This window comes from Oreochromis aureus, linkage group 3 (genome assembly GCF_013358895.1).
Source record: "Oreochromis aureus strain Israel breed Guangdong linkage group 3, ZZ_aureus, whole genome shotgun sequence".
NCBI lineage: Eukaryota > Metazoa > Chordata > Actinopteri > Cichliformes > Cichlidae > Oreochromis > Oreochromis aureus.
This window is the reverse complement of record NC_052944.1, coordinates 23,484,475-23,501,288: the sequence shown is the minus strand read 5'-3', so window position 1 is coordinate 23,501,288 and position 16,814 is coordinate 23,484,475. Positions and strand designations below refer to the sequence as shown.

Sequence of the window (16,814 nt, the reverse complement as noted above, 5' to 3'; positions counted from 1 at the left end):
TGCTTATTTAATTCAGAGCTGTGGGAATAAGGAATTTCTTGTAAATACACTGTCCTCATTTTTTGAGAGTCAGGCTCATGTTAAACATGTTAAACACGTTCACTCTCTTGTTCTTAATACTTGTTATTAGTGGCAGCTTCAGACTAGTTAATATAATTTGCCCATTTTGTGTTAGCTGAATGTATTTAATAGACAATATACCACATATGCTTTGTAAAATCCCCCTTTCTTAACTTTTCCTGTCATGTTGAGTTTCTCCGAGCGACTGATCTACATGTGTTTATCATTGCCACCCACCAAGCATGACACACACGCAGTACAGGAACATCAAAGTGACCACCTACCTACGTCAGTGCAGGACTACCCAGCCTCCGACCCATGCACTGTGTGGATGTGTCTAAACATACCGAGGTCCCTGCACTGCTTGGGTATATATTTAGACTTATAGGTGATAAAGTTGGGCAACAGGGAATTTGTCAGCTTATATATTACTCACTGTACATTATGCCACGTGTGAGCTGGAGAATCTGTAAACAGCACTGCTTTATGGCAGTAATGGGTTTGTTATGGTTTGGTCATGTTTGCTGAACTAACCAGGAATCCCAAAATTGTTTTATGAGTTGATTTTCAGTGTTGTGTTTCTTATGTGTAAACACCCAATCTTCCAAAATCCACAGAGAGCTGATTTACTGAAGCATAAGCTTCTCGTGACTCACTGATTTGGTCTAATCCTTATAAAGTCAAAGTAAAAACGAATAGAAGCTCCGCCCTAACTCCAGACGGAGTCTTTCCTGCAGTATGACTCCATCATCGTGTCTCCCTGCAGGTGTGCCGAGAGCATGCTGTGCGTGGTGCCCGATATCTCCGCCTTCCGCGAGGGCTGGCGCTGGGTGCGGCAGCCCGTCCAGGTGCCCGTAACGTTGGTGAGGAACGACGGCATCATCTACTCCACCACACTGACCTTCACCTACACGCCAGAGCCCGGACCGAGGCCACACTGCAGCGCCGCCGGCGCCATCCTGCGGGCCAGCAACTCGAGCCTGCTCAGCAACAGCAGCCAGGAGGCCGGCTCCAGCGTCTACGGCTCCAACAGCACTTCCAACGCAGGAGTCACGTCTTCTTCCTCCACCGCTGCAGCCGTGGTCTCCTAACGCACACATGGGGGGGGGGCACTCATACAATATGCCTTGAGAGCAAATATACCCTGAGGTATATGAAGACTATAGGAAATAAACAAAACTGACTCACTCTAAAAGTGCTGCGTTCATTTTGGATACAAAGAAGCTGCAAAGGAAAACAAAACAAAAGAATCGGTGGGACAGAGGAGCCCTACGCAGGGGGAAATCTGAAGGAGTGACATCACAACGTTGTCAGCTGATGGGAATAAACGTATATAAAGTGCTCCTTGACACTCCTCCCCACCCCAGCCCCCCACTCTCTTCTCCTGTGGTTACTTTAGGGACCCGCCTGTCCAGTTCTGGTGTTGGGAATGAGTGAATTCCTGCAGGCTCAGAGCACCAGCACCTTTCTACGGCTGTGAGGACGGAAACCACAACAACAGTACATCCACCGCGTGCATCCCACCTCCCCTTTATCCTCCCCACTCCGTTTTTATTTTATTTTGTAATTATTCCTTTTTGTTTCTCACATTCACGTCTGAAACCCTTATCAGGGGTGGGGGCGGAGGTGGTTTGGATGTGTTGTTGTTGGAGGGAGTGCAAGGATGCAGAGGGACACACACAAAACGTGACGATAACATAGTTTTTATGGACCAAGGATCTTGTATAAGCTTTAGTAAAGGTACATTTTTCTCCATACCTTTTTTGTATTAAACATATAGTACACTTTTGTTACCAAATAGTTTCTATTCTTCCTCTGAGCTTGGGCTTTGTTTTTTATTTTATTTTTTTTCTCCCCTTGGAGGTCCAAAATCCCAACCTGTATGTTATTGTGACCTTACTTCAAAAGCCCTTTTTTTTTTTTTTTTTTTTGGTTTCATTTTGATATACTTGCTTCTTCTTTTTGGGGAAAAGTCTGAAGTCTTGGTTTTGTTTTGTTTTTTTCTTAGATTTTACATAAGCAAAGGTCTTTTTTTTTCTTTTTTCTTTTTTTTTGAAATTGGGGACAAACCTCAGAGGGCCTATTTTTTATCATTGGTTTTTAATGAAGTCTTTAAGAAAAAAAAAAAAGAAAAGCTTTAAGCAACGCCTCTGCCTTGCCTGCAATACTCTGTGTGCGCTGTGTCTCCTGGAAAGTATACACATCAGTACATGTCACACGGAGCCATAGCAACATCTGCAGAACATGAAAGCGGTCTTCTGCGAGAGCAAATCCGTCTGCCGCTTTCAAACTAATGTACCGAGCGTAGTCTTCGACTTCAAAGGATAGCCTTAGTACTGTATATTCTTACTGTGTACACAGGTAAGCCAGTCACATATCTGATAATATCCTTTATCTGTCACTGCTAACGTATCCAATAATGTAGTGTCTCAAAACTTGCACCTAGCAAAGGTGTCTTCCAGTCCGTGCTGTAGTTCTGGTGGCATTTATCTCCAAAAAAAGAAAAAGGAAAAAAACAAAAACAAAAAAAAAACAACAGAGGGGGGAAAAAAAGACACTTTTCGATTTGATGTGGCCTTACTGAAAACTTCAAATAGAAGAAGAAGAAAAAAAACACTTCAGTTTTCTTATATGCTGTTTACTCACCTTGGGAGAACCTGTGCATAGCACAAAAGCAAGCTGACGCCTCGCTTCTCTGCTGTTTGGAGCTCATCGCCGCAGCTCTCCAACCACCTTCCCCATGCAGAGCAGCCTTCTGAAGGGAGCCTTCATTCCCAGTGTACAAGTACAATAACCCACTTTTTTTTTTTCTTTTTTTTTTAAACTCCCACGCTGGTGACGGGCACCTTCTCACTTTTTGGTACAATGTCTCACGAGCGCTGTAAGCTCTTTTTCAGCCTTCTTCTTCTTCTTTGGTTTTTCTCAAAAAAAAAAAAAAACAGTCCTGTGGTTTAATGTGTTGGCAGAACAAGCGTGTGTACATTGTGAACTCACTGTCCGAGTAGTTGCACTCATACATGTTCGATGGCGAGACCTGTAGGAGTTATAAAGGCCTTTTAAATGTGTATTACTGAAAATGTGCATTTCCAAAACATAACAGCAATATTGTACAGGTCATCTCATCAGTTTTTGTTTTTGTTTCGGGTTTTGTCCGCCTGAGCACTAGTTCACCAGCCAGCAAATATATGTGTATGTGTGGGTGTGTGTTTCATATACAGTTGCTGTAATCGGTGTATTGAGTCAGACTCGCTCCGCATCCTCTCCGAGAAAAAGGAAAAAAAACAACTTTTATCAGTGTTTTTTTTTTTTTTTTTTAAATGTCTTCCACCAGGATCTAAACGTCTGATAAATGTGGATAAAACATTCAAAGGCAATACTTGTGATCGCAGTATTACAGTACAACTGTATACAAAGAACAATACTGTGACTTGAATGTGTGCTTAATGAAGTATTTCAGTTTTTCTTATTCGCGCCCTCGAAACAGGAGCACACAGACTCGTTTGGCCCCCCGCCCACGTTTCCATGTAAAAAATAAAATAAAATAAAAATAATTAAAAATAAAAATATTAATAAGAGAAAAGTTTAAATTATGCCCCTCCCCCTTCTCCCCCCCCATTTTGCCGTTCTTGCCCACCTGTGTGTCGTTAATGTTAAATGTTTTATATTGTAATATTGATATTTTTTAAATTATTGGTACAAAGTTCCCCTTGTCTTATGTCCACACACGAAAAAAGAAATAAAAAGAAAAAAAAAAAAACTAGAAAAGTGCATTATTGGCCGTGCTGCCTGAGTCTGGCCGCTTCCTGTTTGTCCTGGAAACGTGGAGGAAGTCGAAGAAGGTGCTGCAGCGACCGCGTAGCATCAAAAACCCAACATTTGGCGCTTCTTCTTCTGCAGCGTGTCGAGCTGCAGGTCGACCCCTCCCCGCCCCAAAGCCCTTTACTCTGCAGGATGCAGGTCACGAAATCTGAACTGTAGATTTTTAACTTCTTTTCTTTGTCTTCGAGCTCTAAATTCAGCGTCTGCATAGCATCGCCTCCACCGCTTTAGGCTAACTGCCCGTCCTCCTCCTCCTTCCCCTTTGGCTACAGAGCAGCTTCGCCGCTTTTGTTGTAAACTAACACACACAAAAAAGGGGTGATACACGCTTTTCTCCGAAAATGTGTCGCCTTGACAATCCGAGCTGGTTTACAGTTTTATTGTTATTTTTTTTTCCCTCTTAAAACATCTGGAGTTTTAAGGGACAAAGGGAGGATACAGCGTAACCAGATAAGAGGGGTCATTTAAAAAAAAAAAAAAAAAAAAAAAAAAAAAAAAATGTTACATGCCTTCTTTAAAGAAAAAACAAAACTGTCGATAAAGCTTTTTAACGAGGAAAAAAAGCAACAAACCACCATCTCATTGTTTGTTTTACAGATCTTTTTCACTTTGTGTGTTTGTGTGTATGTCTGGTCATTATTTGTTTTACACCTCCAAAAGCAGCTGTTTTTGTTTTGTTTTTTTAATAATGAGCTCTGAACAATGTATGTATCCTCTAATATGCCAAATGTCTTTTATAATGTAGTTTTCATGCACTGCTAAACAAAAACAGGGCAGAGTGAGAGGCAGCTTTAAACAGATTTTTGTTTTTGTGTTTAAGAAAAAAAAGTTTTAAAAAAAGGAGTGTGGAGCCCTTTCTCTGTCGCACTCAGCCTTACTTCTCCTCAAGACTTATTCGGCTGTTTGCACTACAGAGCGCTAACTTTTCTATTTCTCTCACACGTTTCATCCTCACTCACATTTTCCTCGCCTTTTATTTTCTTCTTTTCCCACCTTTTAACACGCAGCCTGTTGTGCTTAGCTTGCAGATCACCTTTTATTTATCATTTCCTCTTCTTCCTCACACCCCTCCACTATCTTCCACTTCTCTCACTGTATCTGTGTATTATTCTAGTAAAAATGGTAAGCAGAGGTGTCATTGTGGTAGTATACTCAGTGCTCAAAGGGTTGCTGATGGTAGAAACCTGTGCCGTTTGTAACATTTAGCAATAACGTCAAAAACAAAGGGGACGGTTCTTTTTTTGTTTTGTTTTTTATAACATAACGTTAGTTTGTTTTTTGTACATATTGCAGCTCCAGATCATTGCTCAAATCTGTATGTCATTAAAAGAAGAAAAAAAAAAATGAGAAAAAAACTTGCAATATTGGCATAAAAATGAGAAATAAAAAAAGTGATGTAAAATCTCACTTTGTGTGGGTTTTTTATTATGATTCTTTGATTATTTTTAGTTTGAATTATGATTGTAGCTGAAGAGAAGAAATAACCCGTTATTGACATTTATTTATTTATTTATTTATTTGGTGTGTAAACAACAGCATCTGACGACGCTTCAACATCTGGTGGCTGCAAGGTGATGGCAGGTGGGGAGGTTTGGGCATTTACCAAGCCCAAATGGAGCTCTTATCTGACGAACTCCCAGCGGATCGTCTTTCCTTTAAATCCTCCGTCGTTAAAGCTGTTAAAAGCTCCGAGTCGCTCCGCTGAAGTGTGCGCACGCTCTGACTTTATATGGTCGATGGATCACAGATTTGCAGGAGATCACAACATCTTCCACCAAAGCCAAACTCAGATGTATATTACAAAGCAATAAAAATCACTGGAGTCACTTTTGTACATTCAGGTCTGAACCCATTACCTCGATGTTGAACAAAACACACAGCCACTGCACTTTAAAAGTAAGAATTTACAGTGGAACGTTAGGGCTATATTTACAGTGAATAAGCTGCTACGTCAGTGCTGCTATATTTAACATTTAACTGGAAATTGGACGGATAATGCCAGGAATTGGCCCTTTGAAGAGGAGTTGCAGGTGCTTTGACTCCCAGAAAAAGATAAGGCTTCTGCGTGCCCACTAGGTGGGTCAAGGACGGCAGCGAGGGATTGAGTTATGGCTGATCTGCAGCGTGGGGATCAGACGACACATAAAATGTTGTTTTCAAGCACAAGTTTACACAGTTGGGTGCTTAAAATTCCTAAATATCGATATTATAGCTCATTTCGAGCCTGTTTACGCTTGGTTTGAAATGCATCTTGGGCAATCGGGTCACAAGCGGACAGCGTTATACACAAGCGTAAACAACCACAGAGATGTGATCACTCAGACCCCTTGCCTTGGTGGTCCGGGACACATTAGGCCACGTGCTTTTTGTGGTGTAATAGTTAATGTTTCCTGATGTGTGCCCAGCGAGGACGTCATTGATGCAGGATGTGGTGGTAGCAACTGACCTTGTCCTGGCCGATATCAATTGCCGGAAAACCCCATACAAGCGTATTGTTTATTGAAAAACATTTTAATTTCATCCAGACTGGCGCTTGTCTAGTGCTTTGACCTTCTTGAGCAAGGGTGGGCAATTAATTTTCCCAAGGGGCTACATGGTAATCTGGGACTGTTGTGGAGGGCCCAGTTTGTCATGTGGCCCCTTGGGAAAATTAATTGTCCACCCCTGCTCTAGTGGGACTCGTGGCGCGAGTAACAAAATGAACTGAAGTGGTTAGCTGAACACCTTGAAGATGCATAATAGGTGTTAACAGCAACGTGTCTCTGCTATCCACTTGTTTGATTCATTGAAATGCATCTTATAACCAAGTGCAAATAGGGGGTTTGTTTTTTCTCAGTGTCTTTTAGAGGTGCTTGTCACAAGCATCGAACTAAACATCAAGCTAAATGAGCTAACGCAAAGATGCTTAGCTCATTTAGTAAAACCTAAAACCCGAAATACGGACGGTAGTTTTCTTCCTGCTGGGCACACTCTCAGAGCTGTTGTTTAGTTCTAATGTTACACCCGTGCATTAGAGCTCAGAAACTTTAAACTGCCAACACACGTCTTTGGCTCAGACTCTACCTAATAAAGCCGACATGGTAATCACCAGCTCAAAGTAAAATTAGTTTTATTGACTGATTAGGTTTTCTTGGCTTTGTAAAACTGATTAGATAAGTTTGAAATTCAATCTGTGGTGTAATAGCTAAAGTCTCACTAATAGAGGGAATTTTGGTAGCAAATTAGGAACAAGTAAAAAATTATACATTTTTCACATAATTTGAATATGAATACATGTAAATTCCAGTGGGAAGGTACAATTTGTGCAGCTGTAACAGTACAGCTGGACTTTAGTGACGTTAAGCTTTAAAGGTTACATAAATAAAATACATTCCTTTAGCAGAGAATCTGTCACACTAATGGACTGTAAAAAAAAACAAAAAAACCACATGACGCTCCCAGCCAGTTTTAAATTAAAGCTCTGAACATAACCTGTCCCAGACAAGGTTATAAGTTGTCGTGGAAATATAGACTAAACAAAAGAACAAAAAGCATCTTGCTAACTCGTTATACACCCCTCTAATCTTCAAACTATACTTGTAGCTTGAACTTTTTTGTTTATGTGTATATAAAATCTGGAGTTGCATGTTACATTTTTTTATGTCATTTCCCGTAACAGGCCAGCTATGCAGAAATCATCGCACTAGAGTTTGCATTGAAATAGCTTAACACAAATAACATAATTGCAAAACAAACAACAAAATGTTTTTGCATTTGTATTTGTACATGTGAATTACATATAAAAGCAGCAAAGTATTAGTGACCTTTAGAGCTGATAATAGTAGGATTCTTCGTGAGTATTGATATAGTATCTTTTATCTGCCATTAATAGCTTTATTTTACATTTCCCGCCATTAATAGCATTTTCCCGCCTTTTCCTTCCATTAAAAGCTTTATTCCACTTTCCCGCCCTAAATAACATTTTCAATCCTCTTCCCACCATTAAGAGCGTTATTTCACTTTTCCTGCCATTAATAGCTCAGTTTTACATTTCCCACCAATAGTGTTTTCTAGATTTTCCTGCCATTAATAGCATTTTCCCACCATTAATAGCTTTATTTCACTTTTTTTTTTTGCCATTAATAACATTGCTAATTGCTAAGCTAGCCATTTTCCAGCTCCAAATGACATCCAGATTAAATGTTTTCTTTAAGTCGGCATTTACTTATGTTTAAAGCCTTGCTGTTGCACAACAATTTTAACGATATTAATATTACAAAGAATAACATATATTAAAAGCTTTAGAAAGCACATTTCAATACATTATAAAACAACAGGAAATCAGTGGTTGTCATTTATAAATAAAAGCCAAAGCACATTTGTTTAGTTTCTCATTTATCATTTTATAAAAGATAGATGGGTTTTTATTTATTTATTTATGCTTAAAGGTCATGTTGGCTTAAAAGGTCATTTTTCACCATTGTAATTTATTCAGACTAACGTCATCAAATCTTTAGATCAGCTATTAAAAAAAATGTAAAACTTTATTCAGCTATCAGTGCATCAATTAACCCATTTAAAATTATAAAAATTGACCTCTCTTTGGCACTGCGTGTTATTTGAAAAGCTGCCCACCTAGTGCACGTGGATCAAATGAAGCATGTGTAAATACTGTTTGGTTACTGTACAGTTCAGAAGCAGTTTCAAGCGTGTATAAAACAAAAGCAAGTAAAATGAGAACTGATTCTCTGCTTCACCAGAACTTTGCACTTCTCCGACAAGCTTGTGGGCCTTAAAAGCAAGTATGAACAGGCATCAGTCGGCCACTCTGCAAGCTTTATGGAAACATTTATGATAAAGTCACAGCTGATTGGCTGTGACTTTACGGACGGCACACCACATCTGCTCCACAGTCTCTGCCTACTGGACACCTCTCACGTCACATTAAAATAGTGGAGCTAAAGCAACATGTCTGCTCAGTCTCGTAAGCACTGTGACAGCTTTTCACAAAAACAACAAACCACAGCTCTCCAACATATGCTTGCACTTGGGCCAGTACACTGGCGGATCAATCCGACTTAAGTCAGCTCACTCCAGGCTGATGCACGGATGCCGGTGTAGGTGAAGCGTGTGCTGGTTCCACTTGGTGACGTATGACCATTCTGCTCAGGGCTCTTGGGCCCCTCTCGCGGTCTGCCCGCTTCCCCTTTGGTTAGTCTGCTTCCAGCTGACCTCGTCAAGCTGCTACTGCCTCCGCCACCCGTCCTGAAACAGCTGCAGCAGGAGAAGGTGGCCAGCATACCCTGGCGGAAGCGCTTGTTCATGAAACAGTAAATGATGGGATTGACGCAGGCCGAGGTGTAGGAGAGCAGGTGGATGAAGGAGATCGGCGCGCCAGTGAGACGGTAGGCCGAACGCCGGTCGAAAGCTTGCCACGCATTGACCACGAAGACGGGGGTCCAGCACAGGAAGAAGAGAAACACAATGACCAGCAGCATCCGGATCACACGTTTCTTAGCCATTAGGTTGGACGTGGAGCTGCCGCTGCCACACACGCGGCCCACCATGGAGCTCCCGGTGTTCATCGTCAAACTCTTCTTTTTGGACGGCTGCAGGTAACAGCCATCACTGTCACCTGGCTTAATGCTGCTAGTGCTGGACTGTCTGTCTGCAAGGGAAGATAACAACAAACTGATTTATCACTAGCATAAAAAAGAAGTTCAAAGCTGCCAATTCCATCAGTGAAGCAGTGAAGCAGTCCCCCCCAAAAAAGCCCATGTTTTCAGAAACTTTAACTAGACTAGAGTTATGTTAAAGTAAAGAAGATAAAATTCATATTAATCGGATCTTTGCTTTTAACTGTTAACATTCAAAATAACCACATTTTTAAACTTTTGTTACTTTCTGTGCTCAGGTATCATACCTCTGCCAACTTTCCTGTTGGACATCTCAAACTTGATGCCCCGGTAGAGCTCTATTGAGATGAGTCCATAGGCTGTCATCATGACGATCCCAGGGATAAGGAAGAGCAGCAACAATAGGGACACATACCTGGAAAGAGAATATCCATGAGCTTCACACATACCGCAAATGTGTGGTTTCTCTTACTGTTTGTGCTCAGTGAATACCAGAAACCCCTCATCAGTCAGTTCTTTGCTATTTTATATATTTAATTGCTTGACAGTTGAGCGTTTAAATTTTAAATCAAGCATTTGTCTTGACTGGTTAATAACATTAGCAGCAACTGAACAATGAAAACTTTTACTTTGAAGAGTCAAATCTGTGTCTCGCATAAAGATCTTCCCAAAAGGTCGTCTCTCGCCAGCAGCACCAAGCTGAGAAAATCAATAAAGTGCCCATCTGAAATTAGCAAAGGGCTATTTTTTGCTACCTCTCAGGCCGAGCACATCCAAGTGTGAAGACGCCTCAGCAGGACAGTTTAGCAGTGCACTTTTTGTTTTGTTTTTTTCAGCTCACCAGGACTGCTGGATGATGTCGTTGGGCCACACCAGGCGGCACATGTGCCCGGTGCTGTTGTTGAGGCGGGTGAAGGGCTTGAGGGTGCTAAAAATGGGGTAGGGCAGCATCAGTATAAAAGACCCCAACCAGGTGGCAGTGATGACCTTGGCGGCGTGGGATTTTGTCTGCCACGCCCTGGAGGTGAGGGGGTTGCAAATGGCACTGTAGCGCTCCAGGGAGATGGCCACCAGGTTAAAGGTGGAGATGCTCACAGAGACACCTGCAGAGGTCAGAAAATCCACACTGCAGAGTTCTGATTGGCTGAAACATTCATTACATCATCATTACAGACTGATGTCAAACACTGCTTTTATTCTAATGTGTTACATTTGTTTTAAAACAGGATTATCAGACAAACCCGCAGCAGCTGTGTGATGCTGTCATATCAGCACCTTGATTAATCTGTACCGTGAAGAATTAAAGCAACTCTCATATCTGAGCATAAAATATTGAAAGTATGTGTTTGTGTGTTTTACAGAATAATCGTTGGAAATTGTTAGGCTTTTTAGCCAGCAGGGGGCGACTCCTCTGGTTGAACCCAGTTTTGTCAAAATGAAACAAATACATGTGAAGTAAGAACTGAACTTTAGGCATCTGTAATCCTTTGACTGCCAATTCTCACTTCATCCTCAGACCTGTTTTGCATCTTTTAGAAAGATGCCAGCACTAATCGTCTGTTAATAAGTGTTAATCGTCATCTTCCTCTCCTCCCCCGTGTGCTGCATCTCCCAGAAAAGCATCCTCACAAGATGTCACTGAGTTTACAGTAATGTTGCTGCACACGTTAATGCTCCACCACATTAAATTTAACTGCTGAGCTGCGACAGAGCACATCCTGCGCTGCCTGTCAGCGCGGCAGCGTTGGCGCGCTCAGAAACAACAACAGGATGCACAAACACACTTGAAATAGCTGCTTTGTGCAATCCTAGAGGACACACAAACAGACAAATGATGCAACAATCCTGGGAGAGCTTTGTGATTTTGAGGAAAGAGCCAAATGAAAAATTAAACTCACATTTCCTTGCGGACGTGTAATTGGATGAAAGTGAAATATTAGCAGTAGATACAACATCGGTAATGAATGCACCTTATTACAGAGCTCTCAGCGAGAAAATGTGATTCACATGTCTGATAGGACTGACTCATCTCCTTTGAAGCTGTCAGTATGGAAGTTTTCAAATGCCCGAATAAAGATAAATGAAACGCTGAAAGGAAGTGACACAGAAGGACAAACTGAGGCAGCGAGTCTTAAAAAGCGAAAAACTCAAAAGAAAAAAAATGATTTATGTTGCTTTTTGTTGAAAGTACTTGAAAATATTTTGATTGTGACTTTTGAAAATTTTTTAAATCTTCCATAGATTGTAGCTTCTGCTGTTAACTGCATGGAAATGCTTTAAGTTATTAAATTATTAAGAAATATTCAAAGATAAAACTTTGCTGTCTAAACTTTTTGACTGTAAAACAAACAAACAAAAAACAGGATGCCCCCAAACATTCACTGACGTCATTCGACACCACAAACCACAGATCTACCTGTGGGGCTTCGCAGCCCACTCTATCTTTAGACCCTTGTTTCCGGTTTGGGAATCCATCCTCCATAACAGAGACCTCAAGTCTCCATAACAGAGACCTGATGTCTGGTGATGGTGATGAGCTAAATTACTGGAAGCAGATGCATCATGGTCTTCAGCTGTGCAGCCTCAGTGGTATAAATTGAGGCTGTGCACTCCAGAGAGGCTGGATGAATGTTACATTTGATGTCACTGATCCTTTCAGACTCGTGTTGGCTGGTTGGATGCTTTTGATTAGAAGTAATTTATTTAGTTTTCTCCCCCCTCATTGGAAACAAAAAGCCATGTGATTATGCAAAGTTGCAATTGTGTTTTGCACCTCATCATGATTGGTTTAAGAACTCGCAATAGATGTGGGTGGAACGATCCAAATATCGATAGTATCGATACCAAAGCTGATACTGGTATCGGATCGATACTTTGCATCTTTACTCTAAATTCAGCATGTAGCCCATGAGCTGTGTTAAATAAAAATACACCTCAAACATGCACTGTGCAAAATGTCTGAACCTTTTGTGTTGACTGTCATGTGTATTTTATTTATAGCCTGTAGCACATTTAAACAATAGAAGCTGTTGGGTAGATTTAAATTTCAGGTCTCCAAAAAATCCAGTTTCAAAATCCATGAAAAGCTGAAAGGTGTGTTTTGTTGTGTTAACTAATTATTGTGGAAAGTAGAAATCACAGTTTTTTAATGGTCATTAAAACGTGTTCAGAATTTGTAAGTTGGTATCGGCAATAGTGCCCTTGTATTTACTTGATATTTGATCGATACCAAAATTACTGCTCGTTATTGCACAGCCTTAACTATCGATGATATCCCGGAAACCTGTTGGTGCATGCATGAACACAAATTCTGCCTTAAAATTTCTCTTCTGAATTCATTTTATAATAAACGCTGTTTTTATTTATTTTTATATTCATACTGACAAACTCATAAAAAAAGCTCCACTCTCGTGTTCAGCATGTCTGAACATCTCTGCCACGCTGTTTTTAGCTGACTCTCATTAAAGCTCCGGGAGGATTTGAAAATGCAGGGAAATGAACCGGGCTCTGGACATGCCCTCAGATTACTTTAATTAGCATCTGTATGATTCCATTACCAACACAATTCAAAACACGATAATAGCTCACAGAGCTGGGGAATTGTGTCATTTTTGTGTGACATGTTATGAAGCCTTGAACTGGAGGCCAGATGTGCACTGGTGTGACACTTTATTCAGTTCATTTAGACGCATTTTAACACATTTTAACTAATTAAATCAGCTAAAAATAGTCATGTTTTAATAATAACAACAATAAGCAACGTGGGCTGTCGATTAATATGAAGAATCGCGGAGGACACGTACCCATGAAATACATCACCAGCTTGCATATGCCGTTGCCGAAGATGAAGTCCCTCATGAGGTTGGGGATAAGGGTGAAGGGGATGCAGACTAGGGACACCATCAGGTCGCTGACGGCCAGAGACAGCAGGAACAGGTTGGTGACGGTCCTCATGCGCCGGTTCCTGACCAGGACGGCGATGATGAGGCTGTTCCCCAGCACGCTGAGGAGGAAGATGAGGCTGTAGAGGGCGATCCGCACTGTCTGGTTGATGTCTGTGGAAGTGGGGCACAGTACGAGTTTACACGCACACAAATACCAGTTTCTACATTTATTTAAATGAATGCACAGCCCGTATGCTAAAATCCCCCATAATGTTTAGAAAATAGCCACTCATATGCACTCAGGCTGTAACCACAGAGAGACCCGGAATATCTTCAGGATTTGTATTCATTTTGGGGGTTTTAGCCTCAACAACGTCGCCACTGATGCGTCTTTGGTCTCTATTTAAGTCCACAAAATGCACAAAGATAGTTCAGTTCATTTGACATATGCGGACTCAGTGAGCAGTGACAGCATTATGTGTCATTGCTCACATACAGCGGACTACATTAGCTTTGAGAAGGACCTGAGCCATATGCGTAATGCGCACTGACGCACGAAAAATGCCCAAAGCAGTCGCTCTTACGGTACAAGCCCGAGTAGAATCAACGCGGTTTGAGCCACTAAATAAATAAATAAATTTTTAAAAAAAGGAACATCCGACTTTTGAATGGAGTGTTCTAAAACTGCACAAGATGTTCCTCGGCATTTTGCTGCTTTAAAGGCGGATAAAGTCGCTTTACCTTTGGGTTCTGGTAAGAGGTCTTGCTCGCTCTCGCACTCAGAAATATTCTTGATCCCAAAACTGCACAAAATCCTGTTGAGGTCCGTTGAGTTTACCAGCATGTCGTGGATTGTAAACGTCTCCATTTCGCAGTTTCTCCTATAGCCTCGAGTAGAAATCAGTCATGTGAACATCAACCGGAATGCTCCTTCAAGAAAAGAAAAATGCTCCAGGGTATGTGCACGGAAAAATACTAAGCATCCATAGTGATTTTATTATTATTATTACCTTATTTTAACAAGCCAATAAAAAGTAGAGGGGATAACGATAATAAGAGCAGGACTGCTCTCTACAAGTTCCCGTGCGCTCTTGGCGTGGCGCGCTGCGCTCCTCTGGTGCTCCACATTTCCAACTCCTGACAGCATGTGGAAGGGTCTCGCTCTTGAAAGCTCAGCCCGCCTCTGTGGACCCCCCCTCCTCCTTTTCTTTAAGTCACCACGTGTCAAACCATGGCACTGATAGAGAGAGAGGGAGAGAGAAGAAGGGCTGATAGATTATATTCCGACTCATTTAGAGGAAGGTTGAAGCCAAAAAGTCAAAAATTCAAATGCACCGAACTGCAGTCCTTCACCTGCCGTGGGCTATCCATATATCCCACGACCCTCCGCGCGAATTTCACCGTGAAACTGCAAGACTGGAGAAGCTCTTTTACCTTTTACTCTAGTTTGAGTTGTTCTGACGGGTGGAGGCGCAGGCTGTCGTTATCGCCAGCTCCAATATTTAGGAGTCAGTCACACTGACTGTTGTTTCACTCCCTCACACGAGAAGAGCCAAGTCATAATTATAGTCTTGGGTGTTGTTTGATGAAATCCTTAACAGAGAGAGAGAGAGAGAGAGAGAGAGAGAGAGAGAGAGAAAACCCTCTCGGGAAAAAAGCTGTTCACGATTCTCAGAAACAGTTGGTGGTGTTTTGGGTGGGTTTCTGCTTTAAAGCCGCTTCGACACAAGAGGTGTGAGGCCCTTTGTGCCAAAAAATAAATTCACGGCATTATCGAACCCCGTTTAGTCTGTTTGCAGCAGCACCTGCAAGAAAACCCAAAGAAAATGAGGAGCAGAGCACTAATAGGCTATCTCAGGTGCATCTGGCCAGATGTGAGACCACAGCTAATAACATGAAGATTTTTTTTTTCTATTTCACCTCCAGTTAAACAGATGCAGTTATATCATTTGGGTCATTTCCAGTTATCCTCCAGAATCATGAGCCTCGTTACTGTCAAGTCTAGGCAGTTTATTAATGGAGCGCATTCAAAAACATCACATGCAGAGCAGGTTTGCTTAGTCTGGACAGAGATGCTCGTTTATTTCAAACTCAAACACGTGTAAATCACCTGTAATGTGATACTAATACATGACGTATCACTGTGTGAGAAGCTTTATAATGGCTTTATTTCATGTTTGGTAATGTATATAAATCCTAACCAGCAAAGTTTTATTTTATTTTATTTTATTTTTGTTTTTAATTGTTTTCAGTTTCAGTTTTATTGTCATTATTTTAAAAAGTGTTTGTCTTTTAAATTTTTTTTCAAATTCATTTTAGAAATCTTTTGTCATTAGTGGGATTTCAGAACCTCAGACAGTGTAAACACTTTGCACACTCACAAGTCATAGTTCCTGTGAATTCCTTTTTGGGCCTCAGGGGTTTTTATTGGGGTGGGGTGTATTCCTGTCAAGAACTGCTGACATGAGTCAAAGTCAACAAGTCCTAACCTGAATAAGAAAACATTTTAAACCCATGACGTTTTAATGTTTCGTTTTGTTTTCTTTTGTTTTCTTTTGTCTTTTTCTTTTGTTTTCCAGACAAACAAATAACCAGAATCAAGAAGAAGGACCAGTTTTCCACTTCTCAGTAAGGCTATAATAATCTTAGTATCCATGCGAAATAGTGCTTCACACTTGATAAACACCTTAGACTTACTCAGTTATGATAACTGTGTATTGATGATACAAGCACCTGGGTATACCACAGGTCAGTGGCATCCATGATAAAGATGCACAAAGGTCAGCCGCAGTGAGACCCTTCAGTGTGTGCACCAAAGTGTTGGAGATTTTCTATCACTGGGTTGTGGTGAGTGCAGTGTACTTTGCTGTGGTCTGCTGAGGAAGCAGCATTAGAGTTGGTGACACGAGCTGACTGAATAAAGTGATCAGGAAGGCTGGCTGTGATTGGCTGCAAAACAGATACTTTTGAAGCAGTGGTGGAGAGGAAGAGGAGGTGACTGGACAAACTGGATACTCCTGACCACCCTGACTCAGCTCCACTGCAACAAGGAAATGTTTATATCTACGTGGCAAAAATTATTCTGCCTCATTATTATCATTATTATTATTATTATTATTGACTTTAATTAATAGAGTTGGCGCTCTTCTAAGGTCTTTTGTGTTTACAGGCTCGATATCGGGATAATATCTTACATTTCTCTCTCTGTACTTGAATCTATATTTTTGATAGTACAATAAAAAAAAAAAAGTTTCGAGTTATCAAGCCAAAATTTGGAGATATTAACTAGAAATTTTGACATTTGGATGGGAAAAAATGAATTTTTCAGAAACAAGCCTCCATAATTTGTTCTAAAAAGGAGAGGTGATAAAAAGAAAAAAGAAAGCAAAGGTACCCTCGGAATTATTTTCTGAGGTCGGAACTAAAGTGTGTGTTC

The 16,814-nt window shown here is 41.0% G+C and overlaps 2 protein-coding genes across 4 annotated transcripts in view; one reads left to right on the top strand and one right to left on the bottom strand.

Moving 5' to 3' along the window:
• Positions 1 to 5,283, top strand: part of rbpjb (recombination signal binding protein for immunoglobulin kappa J region b) — a 51,756-nt gene extending 46,473 nt beyond the window's left edge. The window contains exon 11 of the mRNA XM_031749329.2: positions 827 to 5,283. Within this exon, the coding sequence (XP_031605189.1) occupies positions 827 to 1,151 (325 nt within the window). The 3' untranslated portion in view covers positions 1,152 to 5,283. The remainder of the gene's footprint in view (positions 1 to 826) is intronic.
• Positions 5,284 to 7,621: 2,338 nt separating this feature from the next.
• Positions 7,622 to 14,954, bottom strand: cckar (cholecystokinin A receptor). Of its 3 annotated transcripts, none has more exons than XM_039610318.1 (7): positions 14,813 to 14,954; positions 14,389 to 14,615; positions 14,120 to 14,308; positions 13,298 to 13,549; positions 10,336 to 10,597; positions 9,782 to 9,909; positions 8,937 to 9,526 (listed from the first exon to the last, which is right to left on the bottom strand). In XM_039610318.1, the coding sequence occupies exons 3-7, from the start codon at positions 14,244 to 14,246 to the stop codon at positions 8,937 to 8,939; spliced, it is 1,359 nt and encodes a 452-aa protein (XP_039466252.1). In that variant the 5' UTR covers positions 14,247 to 14,308; positions 14,389 to 14,615; positions 14,813 to 14,954. The 3 variants fall into 3 exon arrangements, with proteins under 3 accessions (XP_031605204.1, XP_039466252.1, XP_039466253.1); XM_039610319.1 differs by having other exon boundaries at positions 14,120 to 14,266; XM_031749344.2 differs by having other exon boundaries at positions 7,622 to 9,526; positions 14,120 to 14,615.
• Positions 14,955 to 16,814: the final 1,860 nt, after the last annotated feature.

Excerpts from the sequence above, each read along its gene's own strand:
- cckar (XM_031749344.2), bottom strand. The coding sequence starts at position 14,246 with ATGGAGACGTTTACAATCCACGACATGCTGGTAAACTCAACGGACCTC. Across the intron at positions 9,910-10,335 it reads GACATCATCCAGCAGTCCTG|GTATGTGTCCCTATTGTTGC; the intron begins GTGAGCTGAAAA and ends TTCTCTTTCCAG. Across the intron at positions 9,527-9,781 it reads CAACAGGAAAGTTGGCAGAG|ACAGACAGTCCAGCACTAGC; the intron begins GTATGATACCTG and ends CTTCCCTTGCAG.